The sequence below is a fragment of the Labrus bergylta genome, chromosome 1, assembly GCF_963930695.1.
Source record: "Labrus bergylta chromosome 1, fLabBer1.1, whole genome shotgun sequence".
Classification (NCBI taxonomy): Eukaryota; Metazoa; Chordata; class Actinopteri; order Labriformes; family Labridae; genus Labrus; species Labrus bergylta.
The window spans coordinates 20,572,507-20,585,148 of record NC_089195.1 but is presented as its reverse complement, the minus strand read 5'-3'; the positions used below and the strand labels follow the sequence as shown (position 1 = coordinate 20,585,148).

The 12,642-nt window shown below is 42.4% G+C and overlaps 1 protein-coding gene across 3 annotated transcripts in view; it reads left to right on the top strand.

The window, feature by feature from the left end:
• Window positions 1-12,642, top strand: part of LOC109988283 (protein sidekick-1) — a 194,673-nt gene that overhangs the window by 58,147 nt on the left and 123,884 nt on the right. For all 3 annotated transcript variants that reach the window (XM_065956112.1, XM_020639724.3, XM_065956106.1), the window contains exons 2-3: window positions 9,461-9,617; window positions 12,089-12,195. In XM_065956112.1, the coding sequence (XP_065812184.1) occupies window positions 9,461-9,617; window positions 12,089-12,195 (264 nt within the window). The remainder of the gene's footprint in view (window positions 1-9,460; window positions 9,618-12,088; window positions 12,196-12,642) is intronic.

The window sequence follows — 12,642 nt, the reverse complement described above, 5'->3', positions numbered from 1 at the left end:
ACACACACACACACACACACACCTGCATTTAAGGAGCATATCGACTCGTACACAGACAGGAAACTCATGCTCAAATGCCTCCCGTGTTCCTGAAAACTACAAATTGTGAATGAAAGGACAGAGAGACAAAAAAGGTGAATGAGTTAGTGAAATAAGCCAGCTGGAAAACTTGAAGTTAATAATTGTTCCGCGCCCACACGCATACTGTATACAGATAAATGATATTTATTTTATTGATATCTTTTAAATAGAGAGCTACTCTTCAGGCCAGCAAAATAAAATAAAACAATCAATCCTAGCAGGAGGAGATGAAAAGAGGATGGAGGTGAACACAGGCCAGAGAACGGTGGAGACTGATGAAGGCTCATTAAATAAAATACAGGGGAAGGAAGATGAAACGGTGAAGACTGTGGGACAAAGTTCAGAGTGTGGTGAGGATGGACACTGGAGACGTGCTCCTGGTTCTTGCCTGAATATTTTTGGCATCAGTACAAATGAGCAGAGCATAAATAACTCATCACCAGCACTGACGCAAGTGCTTCCCCATGGGGTTGGTTCTACAGATACATTAGCTTTGTTAGGTTACGTCAGACTTTCAGCAACGATCGTCTTTTCGGGTGCTTTGATGTGTCACATTTGTGGTTTCTGAAACAGACATTTGTAGTGTCCATGTAGAAATTATCTTATTCACCCTGAAAGCCGATTGTTAATTCTTCCTGAGCACTGGATTTCTTTGAATTAAAGCCTCAGCGGTTAATTCACCACCACAAATCAGAATCACTCGGGTCACTTATGAATATTCTGGGTCACACATGGCACTAATGAAAGTCACAAAACCCAAGATAGAAAAAGGTGTGAAAAGGTCCTGCAAGAATGTATCATAGGGAACTGAAAGCCAAAATATTAAGATGATCTGTTCTTAATGCCCCAACGATGTGACACCTTCTGAAAAATGATGTCTCGTTCCCAGATGACGTGAACTAAACCACTCACATGTGACCTCAGTGGCTCTCATGGGACGTCTCAGTTGAAGGTTTTATGTGGCATGAATGTTAAGTTCCTCAGTTTTAATAGAGCGGGATTAGTGGAGAGAGCTGTAATCACCTTAGCTCCTCTTAATTCTCTTTCGGATATTATTTTTAGATCTTTGAGCCTTTTTTTTTCCCTTCTTTTTTCTTCTTGAAGGACTGAGCCTCTGGAGTTTTTAACTAGTGCAAGTTTAAAAATAGACAATTTAAAAAAATAAAAATAAAAAATGTGCTGCTGTTTATGATGTTACACTTTCCATTTATCCATCAAACTCTCCTGCTACCTTCACATTTACCCTCCCTCACCTTTACTTCATATGTACATTTTAGCTCAGGTCACCTTCTCAAACACGCCTTCCTGTACCTGGTCTGGTCTGCTGGGGTTTTTATGGTGATATCCGGGTTGCAGCGCTTTTTGATCCTCGCCTTCAATAATATATGAAAGGATATGATTCGTCAATCACTTCCAAACCACGTAGCCCACAATGGCCAAGGTCAGGACAGTGGCAGCTGTCAGAAGGGATGATGGCTAGCACAGACAGGTGTGAGGTGAGGTGTCGAGCGCATGCACCACACGTACGCAAAAGAAAAGAACCTGCGCTTTAGTGAAGGACAGTCAGACAAGAAAAAAAAATAGCTTTTAAACCCACTTAAACTCCGAGAAGTATGAGCATAGATATGGATAATGATTAAAATCACAGTCCAACAGAAAGTACGAGGGCCAGAGAGGTGGTGAGCTGACATTAAACAAGGGAAGGAAGAGGAAGGTTAAGTGATGCTGTGATTTACTTTCTCAGAGGTCCGTTCAGACTTCAGAGGACTACAAAAGACTTCACCGCCATCTTTTTCTGCATGTGTAGAGCTCTGTGCGTGTGATCAGTGTGTCTGGAAGATGGAGCCTGGAGTCATGTTGTCAGACTATCACATCATGTCTGAATGAAGTTGTGTTTGACAAGTCTCCTGATATCAGTGTAGATCTGGGTCGAGTATGTGTGTGAGCTTCTGAGAGAGAGAGAGAGAGTGAGTGTGTGTGTGCGTGCGTGCGTGTGTGAAGCCCAGTGGTAGTGATTTGAAGGTGGTGTAGTGATCATATCTGACAGGTTCAGGAACAAACTGGTATTGCCCCCACCCAGCGTAACATGTAGGCACGCACACCACTCAACTGTCCTCTTCTGTTGTCCTTTTTCAGATCCATTCAAGGACTTAAGATTGATGCCGAGGTGTGTCGTGTGAGTGTGTGTGTGTTAGTTTTTCTACCTGCAGTGAGACTCCAATTTTTAATGAGAGGATGTAAATACTCAAGAAGAGGCAGAGCGGAGGAGGGGGGTTGCTTGGGGATAAAAAGAAAGCGCACAAAGTAAAACAGTAGGATAATTATTGTCAGCGCGTTTGTTTGTCATTCAAAAGTATGGAGGAGTTTCACAGCCACTTGAGCACACAACTTTCTTCAGAGAGACATACGAGGCAGCTGTTTAAGTGGAAGCTATTTATTCCTCTCCCTCCCTACTTGCCTTTTCACTTCCTTTCTCCTTCTGTCCGCATGTCTGTTCATCAGGAGATAGGAGCTGACAGTTGTTTGTGTGTGAATGTTTCATTATGCGTGTGTGTGTGTGTGTCCTAGCAGATGTGCCCTGCAGTGTGGCCCACCTTTTAAATGTCACTGATCACAGTCTCTTCCACCTGATTACAATCCCCCCCCCCCCGATCTCCCTCCCCCATCTTTCATTCCGCTGCCACAGCTCTTCTGCCCCATTTTTTCCCCTCCTTTACCTCCCCACCACACAGACCTTAACTCCCATGACCCCTTGCATTCACATAGCATTTTCCTCAGACATGACTGGTTAACACACTACTATCTTCTAAACACACGGTTCAGACAAAATCACCTCATCTTTAATACTAATGCACACACAACTCTTGTTCAGGGTCTGCTGCTTGGTCATGCTTGGCCAGTAATGGCCAAAAAAGCCAGGGCAGATTTGCTGTCCCAGTGCAGCCCTGGCAGTAGGCGAGTCACAGGATGTATATGTTTTTAAAATAAACAATAAATAAATAAAAGCTGTATCTAAAATAAATACATAAAGGTGATCTCAGAAATAATCCAAATAAATGTGATTATCATTTAGGCCAAAATTGTGCAGCCCTACCTTCAAATAATTTCCAAAAAAAAAAAAAAAGCAGGACGGTGTGTAATAAAAAAAGAATAATATTATCGGGGTGTGTGGTAAACGGGTATCAGTACATTCAGCGGTATCACTCTTGCCAAGACGTGGTTCTTTTCCATACCATCATCACCAATTAACAAAAAAACACATCTGGTTGTAGTGCACACACAGGGCAACATAGATTACTTAATTTACCGGCCACAGTAGTGGGTGAATAAAAGTGGGGTAAAATACAGATTTGTGACAGACAACAGCTCAGATTGAGTCGTCTGGTCTTCTGCATGTTTCTCTCGGACACTCAGTGATCGAAGGGCTCCCCGTCCTCCTCGTGTCAGGGTTAACAAAGAGAATGAATCATGGTTCAATGATCAGGTAAACTATTCTCCCCTCTCCAAGTTTCAGCAAATAACAGCAACATTAAGTGGGTGTGCTCGCCTGCTTGCCGTCTTTTTCACAAATCTTCCAGAGTTGAATTTATGTTGCCAAAGCAGTGCAGAAAAGTATTAACATTCACGGATGATTAGCAAAAATTATACAATAAAATAAAATACACTTAGCAGATATCAACAACCATATTAATCATATTAAGTGCAGTTTCTCCTAATGTATAACAACAGTTAATATATTTAGTAACTAGTTCTGCATACTGACTTTTCTCCAGTGTGGATTCACTCAGGATACATATGATTGATTTTTTTTTCAAAATAAACCTCTCACAAATCTTTCTCTCTTTCTGGGGCTTTGAGTTAGGCAATGTGCTGTAACAGATTTCCATCTCCATTGCAACAGGTCTACCTGGTTTAAGTTGTGTTTAAACCGATATCGTGCATGTATTAAGTCCAAGATTGTTAAACGAAGCGTGATGTGACTGTGTCTGCCGCTGAAAGAAGCGTCTCTAAAGTCTAAAACTGCCTACAGAGCGTTGTTGAAAATATTCGCTAATTGTAGCTCCGTTAAAGCTTAAATGATTAACACATTCTATTTCTGCCAAACCTTTCCCAATAAAGGTCCCCACCTATCAAGCTGTTGAGGCTCTATTTTTATGAACGTCATGCCAGGAACTGTGGTGTGTTTTTGGCAGCAGCTTAGCACACCTCTGCAGGAGAGAAACAGAAGCTACTGAGATCTAAATGCACAGTGACTTTCATGTCACTTGTTCCCCCGGTTGTGCAGAATAATCCTGGTATTTTACATACAATCGGTTATTATCATTGCTCACTCTGCTTAGGGAGGCCCGGTGGCACAAGAATCAGGCAACATTTCTAACTAATTTAGGTGCAAAATTCAGATCCATCTGTTTTGTGTTTTCACCTCTCCTGGCTGAACTTTTGAATGGAGGGCAAGTCTCATTTCTTAAGGCCTTCCGCTTTAAATTGTTCAATTTATTAGCCTTTTGGCCCCTCGATTTCTAACTTGTAGCAACATGCCAAAACCTCGTCCCATAATTCTTACTCTCGCCTCACACACTGTCAGTCCAATTAAGTGTTTTTAAATGCCTGTTGAAACAAGCGCTGGCAGACTTATTTGATTAAAAAGGAACAGAACTCATTTGCACCCCATAATCAAATAGACTGCTCTTACCCTGAAAAGAAAACTGCATAGCCTTGCAACTTTTACCCGCTTATTAATAGAAAAATTACTTCTAATAAAAAAGTCTGATTTAGTTATTTTGTCCCCTTAGACCTCATGAAAAAAGCATGGTGAAGACTGTGTGTGTGTGTGTGTGTGTGTGTGTGTGTGTGTGTGTGTGTGTGTGTGTGTGTGTGTGTGTGTGTGTGAGAGAGAGTGTGGGAGAGAGTCATGCTATCAATGCATCAGTATTCATAGACTGTAGTCTGCTCAGCCAGCCCTGCCTCACAGTAGGGGGGGTTCAACTCTATGAAGATAAAGTGATTTTTCTGGAGTGAGTGACCCCTAATTCTGAAGTGACACAGGCACACTCACACCCACTTTGAAGCAGCACACACATCCACTTTGAACAAGCACACACACACACACACACGCACACACATAAATTAATTAGGCCCTGTAGAATGAGATCAACAGCTCAACTCGTTTTATCCTTTCATGCACTCTTGCCAGTCCTCAGAAATGCCTGTACGTTGCGTTTCCTCTTTATTTCTAAAAGCAAACTGGGCTTTTTTTTTTTAACTGTGTTGGTATTGGTTGTGTGGCACCATGACCTCATGTCAAGCCAGAGAAAAGCGTCCCAACACAGCCGAAGCAGTAAAATTTAGGATTTAGCGCTGCGCAATGAATAATTGTGGTGACTGGGATATTTGTAAAAGGACAAGTCATTTAAGAGGCTATTTTCCACCGAAACATACTCTCAGTGCTTAAGTACAGAGCGGAGACGAGAGAGGGTGGGATCGTAGTGGACAATCAGCCCTGGAGCTGCGACACATTCTCTCGTTCTCCTCCTGTCCTTTCATCATCCTCACTTCCCTCTCCTTTTCATCACAGAGCTCATCTCCCCAGCTAATTGAATTCCACCCAAGAATCTGCCTAAGATGCTTCATTGAGGCCTGCCTAGGAGCACAGACACACAGATGCTACATCTGGAAGAAAGTGTGTGTGTGTGTGTGTTTGTGTGTAGAGCTGCCTCGTGACTCTCCTGTCACATTTAGAGGCCAAGATCTCTCTTAGGCCACATTCTAGTCGAGGAGGGTACAAAATGGGGAACCTTGAGCTGCCTCACACTTTTGACAGAGATGGACCAAAGGGCAACAAAAATAGAGGGAGGAACAAAGAAAGGGGATGTGCTCTTGATGGACAGGTGGCTGGACAGTACATCTTGTGATAAGAGGAGGACTGTAAAGAGAGAGAGTGACGCAGCGACACTGAGTGACAAAGACAGACATCAGGGAGGAGAGCGAGAGACAGACCAAACCAGTGAGCGAAACATGCTGTGAGCTGACCTTGTTCTTCTTGGATGTTGACGTATCAGAACTGTCTGGATCTGTAATAGACTCTCTTTAAAGTAGTGGAAAGGAGTAAAGGGCAATGAGGACTTTAGTGGAGGTGAAAGAAACGGCTGAACAAAGTATGAAGAAAGTGGTTGATAAGTGGAAAGTATGGGGGCAGGTGAAACGTCCACTTCCTTCCATTTGTACAGTATTCACAAAGCACCAGCCTCTCTAATTGAGGGTCATATTTGCCAGGCTGTTTGGACTAAGTCATTCCTACTCTCTCTCTCTCTTTCTCTCTCTCTCTCTCTCTCTCTCTCTCTCTATCACACACACACACACACACACACACACACACACACACACACACACCAGACAAAGGCAGGCAGGCAGCAGTCAGTGAGTTATAGCACTGGTCAGCAGTATGACATTGGACTCTGCTTTGCCAGCCATCGTCTGTAGAAAGGGAATATTCTAAATAAATCCTGAAGCACACACGTACTCACACCATCCCCCCTCTCTCCATTTCACACACACACACACACACACACACACACACACACACACACACACACACACACACACACACACACACACACACACACACACACACACACACACACACGCATATACACACACACACATATACACACACACTCGGGCCCCATATAAATCTGCCCATGGAACACTTCCCTCTTTCTTGTGCAAGGGGCAGGAGCAGGCAGTTATCAATCTAAAAGAGAGAAGGGTGGGTGAAGTGGAGGAAAGTGAGGAAAAAGTTGGCCCTGAGACATCCCCAGGGAATAAGGAAAGAAAATGGAGATGAAGTGAAAAGGACTGTGGGAACAGCAAACCTGCGAAATCTGAAAAGGAAGACTGGAGAAGAGATTGAGATGACAGGGAAGAGGAGAGAGAAAGAAAGAATGCCAACTCTCTACCTCAGAGTTATGGACCTGTCTATACACACTGTAGCAAGCAGATAAGCCTGCCCCATCTCAGCCAATTTGAGTGTGTACGTGTGTGCAGATGTTTGAAGGGCTTAATAAATCTCATTGTCTTCGACTTCCTGATTCCCTGACTCTACCTCTACTTTACACCCCACTCCACAGATGCTATGTTTTGTTATGTTGATCCAGGCCTCAACACATGCTGACAGGTCCTGCAGCTAGCTGCTCTGGACAGGAGTCTTTAGCCTTGATGCCTCTATGCTGAGTGGTGCTGAGCCAGGTCTGGACCCCTCAGCCAAGAGTTAAAGATTGGATGGCATTGTTTAGACAGCAGCTGCAGCTCAGTTAGAAACCAAATACACCTCCAACGGCTGGGTTTGTGATTTCTCCAGCCTTATTTTGAGATGTTTTACCTTTACTGTTAGTCACTTGTACAGTATACAACAAAGCCTATGCTTTTTGTGATTTAAGGTCAGAAATTACAGCTGCACATTTGAGTAACTAATTTCTTCTTCTTTTAAAGTTTTATGTTTGGGCTTTTTATGCCTCTTATTAAGAAATAGGACAGTGGATAGAGTCAGAAATTGGGGAGAGAGAGAGAGAGTGGGAAATGACATGCGGGAAAGGAGCCACAGGTCTGATTCCAACCCAGGCCGTCTGCTTGTAGGACCACAGCCTCTGTACATGGGGACACGCTAACCACTAGGCTACCACGCTCTTCAATGTCTAATTTCTCCGAAGAAAAATAACTCCCAGACAGCTTAGTTGACAAGTCAAAAGTAATATCCACCTTGTGACATCAATATTGTCGCTTTTTACAATCCACTGTAGCTTTTGTCATTTACTTTCCGATTTATGACGAGTCCCCTTTTTCTGTGGTTAGGTTAATGTCGCTACCTTCGATCTATCGGAAAAGTCCCTTGTTTTATTTCAAAATGACAGCAGGTTTATATCCAAACAGGAAATGAAGTACCCTTAGCAAAAGACAGTACAAACATTCAAAATAAAAGCATAAACAATTATAAATCACAAATAATGGAATATCAAACATGCAATTAAAAATCACTCATTTGACAGCCAATTTTCACACTCACACACACACACACGCACGCACACACACGCACACAAACACACACACACACACACACACACACACAGATGCGCACATACGCACGCACTGCCCTGATAGATGAAAATAGATGGATGGCAGTGAAGAGCTATTGCTGTAGTTCAGCTGGTCGGGCCTGTTGGCTTCTTATGCATAAGATTCAAAGTGACAGCAAAGTAGAGTTTGACCTTTGTCTTATGAAAGCCCTACAGTGCTGTGTACACTGGCATTTGATGCACTTCACTTGATGCCAGAGGCACACAGCAGATGCTTTGTGAAGACAGAGAGGGAGGCAGTGAAGTAATATCGTTTAATTCCAGGAAGTAAATGTGATAGAATTGCTGCTTTTCTGGATCGCTGATGCGTATCACTGCTGGAAAATTGGACACGATGCATGTCGTCATGCACTGTGGGCTTACATAGAAAATAAAGGTGTGATGGTTTTGGCATGCATCATAAGCCATTCATTCAAGTAGTAATACATTATTAGATTGTTTAACATCAAACACCAGAGTTAACCAGTTTGGAATAGATGTGTTATATGACAGAGGCAGCATCAAATATAGCTTTGTTCTCTGGCTTTTTGTGAGGTAAGGTTTTTTGACACTCTACAGGAGAGTTCTTGAGAGGAAACTTTACATAAATATGTATGTGTGTGAAGGTTTTATGACCAGGGTCTCCCGGAAGAGAAGTTGAGGAATGCTTTGACAGACCTTACTAATGGAGTCGCGGGTCTCCTGAGAAAGTCCTGCTTAACCCTGTTAGATGAGGCTTGTCAAATCTTGGTCCTTTCTCTCTCTCACACTCATCCTGTTTAAAAATATTCCGAACAAATGATGGTAGACATAAGGGAGGGATAAAGGTGAAGAAGTCAGAGGTTTGGCTGCTGGAGCAGGAGAGAAGTACAGTGTACTTTAAAAAAAAAAAAGAAGCACAGTACTAGATGCACTAACATTTCTTTTTGGTGCCGCTTTAATGCCAGATGTTTGTTTTTTTTAAGTCTGAAATTTGTTTTCATATCTGCTTTGACATTTTTTATATGGTGGCTGCTACCATTTCTACAGAATTTCCCAATTCCAGTGTGTTACTTTATACAATAAAATGCAGGTACACTGGCATGTCACTGTTTTGTTCCTGCTAGTCTTTGTGCAGAAGCAAGGGACAGAGCATGAATGGAACCCAATCATTTATTTATTTATTTATATTTCCATTGGATGAATACGGAACAATTTTCTTTATTGTCCAAGCATGACTAACACAGACCATTTCAGCTAATAAATGTTTTTTTTTCTTCACTGTCTGACAGAGGTGGCTCCCTACCTGCAAGGAGGTGGACTGGGGCAGCAGGTGGTGTTGGAGGGAAACAGACTGGTGCTGACCTGCCTAGCTGGAGGCAGCTGGCCTCTGCAGTACCGCTGGACTCTCAACAACAGCAACATCACAGACTGGACACCACAGTACAGGTTAGTTATTTCCACCTACTGGCTTGTTATGTGTCATGTCACGGATCCCTGTTTTGGCTCTAAGAGCATGTCTGCCTGTTTGTCTCTTGGACATCCTCTTTTCCATCCTTGCCTCTGAGAACCTTCCCTGTGTTCTGTCGTGCCTTTTGCACAGAAAAAAACAACAACTAGCCATTGTTGATAAAGTGTGTTTAAGAAAAGGTCAGAACATTTAGACAGTTGAGCCTAAGTGAGATTAATAATTACATTACCATCATAAATATGTATATGGTCTGGGCAAAGGAGAACCAATCAATATGTCTGAGCTTCTCTCTCTTTTCTTGTTAAGAGCTTAGCAATCCCTCTCTTGCAAAACTGCAGATGTGGGGGAAAAAAAAAATCACCTCATTCAGAAATGGGGAGAATCTTGGGAAGGTTTGCACACTGACATAGGAAGCGGTTGGACCAGCATTCAGTGTGCAGCCTTTGTTCAAGGCAGGCGGCGTTGTGCAGCTCTGGACTGCTCTGTGCACACTGGCTACTCCAGTTTGGTGATGCCAAGACTGAGCTGAATTGGCAGGGTGTGTGAATATGTGTGACCATCTGCATTATTTATTTTCCACAGTAACTGTAATGTAGCCAGGTGGAGCAGCTAATGGAAGAGTTGATGCTTGTTCTGTTCATTTTGTGTGGCTTGAAAGAACGTGTTGTAGAAATGAAGTATGTATAATTTCCGCATAAGCAAACACAAGCTTGGCCAATACAGAAATTCAGCGTTTATCACATTCAGCAGATTCATTTAAGAATCCTGTTTTATGGATACAGTTTAATGCACTGGACAGTGAAAAATTAGTCGAGTTTATGCATATCAGCGGAAGGCTGCTGAAGCTGAAGTGTCACTTCAGCTTCAGCAGCCTGTCACTTTTAAGCACTTAATGAAGTGTAATGAAAAAAACCTTGACAAGCTCGACTTAAAATACAACATAGAGGCTACATTTGCTTTGTTTTCAGGAGCGCCGTTGACAAGGCCACTGCATCTTCTTCAAAACTGTATTACATTTTTGGCAGTAATATTAAGTTATTTTCCACAAACATTGCCCTTTCGAAGCCAAGCTTTGGTTATTTAATGATGCTTAATTACTGGTTAAATTGTAGCAACATGCTCCCCCTGCTTTCTCATTCTGCACAGACTACAGACTAGTAAAAATTGTGCCCTCTATTTCTTGGCAAACTGCGAATGACTCATGGGATACTTACACAGTATGTCTAGTTTCCATCTTATCACGTGTGAAGAAATGGTCGGCTTAATGTGAATTCATTTGTCTCCAGCCTTGTATTCATTCTATTCATGTATTCATGACAACATAATACATTGTAGAAATGTATCCAGCTTGTCGTACGGTAAAACTTGTCAGCCTGAAATGGTTGTTATCTCGAATCACACAGGGAATTTAACATTGCATGCTTGGGTGAAACTGTGTCAGAGAAATTACTCAGGAATGATTGCTCTGATTTGGACCTGTCAACATTGAACTAAGTGTTTAGTGGGGAAAATAAATGAAAACTGGGTGGGATTCCAAAAACATGCAGTGACATCTTCAACACACGCTATTTTAAAAAAAAAAAGCAAAAGGGAACAGACAGGGGGAGGGAGATGCTGTGTTAGAAAGTGTCCAGTTTCCAAATCTGCTTCAGGATCAGAGCTGCTGTGTAATGTGTCATTCATGATTCAAATGGAAAAGAGTGTGTGTAATGAAAGTGCGTGTGTGTGTGTGTGTGTGTGTGTGTGTGTGTGTGTGTGTGTGTGTGTGTGTGTGTGTGTGTGTGTGTGTGTGTGTGTGTGTGTGTGTGTGTGTGTGTGTGTGTGTGTGTGTGTGTGTGTGTGTGTGTGTTGGCAGCATCCAAAGACAGCCTGGGAGTTAAATACTTGGCTGTCCTGGTATTCATAATGAGCCCCAAAGCGATGTCCAGTTTTACTGTGTCTATTTGGTTGGTGTGTAATATAGTCGTGTACATGTGTGTGTAATGTGCATGCATTTATGTGTTTATCCAACACAGCACCAACCTAGATTCTATGCCAAGCTTCCCATTAGTGAAGCACAGTCCATTAAAGCCCCATTAACAACCCCTCTCAGAGAGAAAACAACAGGCACACAGTCGAAAAACATTCTCATGCACAAACATTTACACACATACTTTCTGCACATATGCACCTCTCCACCTTCCCTTCTGTTTATTGGGGAACTTTGAAAAGCTCAGCCCGATGCTTTCTCACATAAAGGTCATTTGGAGAAGTACACAAGAGGGTATACATATGGCATAACAGACCTCCCAACCTCTTTCCCTTCTGTCTCATTGTTCTCCAAAATACGACTGCTAATACTGTATTTTCCCTTTTAATGGGGTTTCTTTACAGCTCACAGATAAGGCCAGCCCTCATCACCATGCCTTTCTTTTTTCTTTTCTTTTTTTACACGTGTGTTGATCTTTAGATTGTCTGTGCCGTCTCTGAAGAGGACTGATGCTGGACTGTATCAGTGTATGGTGAGGAACAGGATGGGAGCGGTCATACACAGGAGGGCAGAGGTGCAGGTGGCCTGTAAGTACACAAGTGTCTCCCTTTTTGTTGATAGAAAGTGTTTTTTATTTTATTTTGAACCAGCTGTAACTTCTACATAATTAAGTAATCTGTTTGCATCCAAATACCCATACATTTTCGAAATGGAAGAAAACTAATTCTCTGACACAATTTTCTGTTGAACTATCACATTTTCTAGGAATGTGTTTGAAGCATTTAAACACTGAAATGTTTAAACAAACAAGTGAATGCTCTTATAATGACAGGGTTATTTTCTGCATACATTGGCATAAATGGCCACAGTTGACCAATCAACGGGAACAGGCGAAATAGAAAGAAGCTCAAAGAATTTGTAAGACTGACTAGCGCTGTCATGTTCATGAATAAGCACTATGTTGGTAATTAGGTTGCCAGCTACAGTTTTTCCACCAACTCCCCCTGTGAGTGTGCTGACAGTGTGAACAGGCT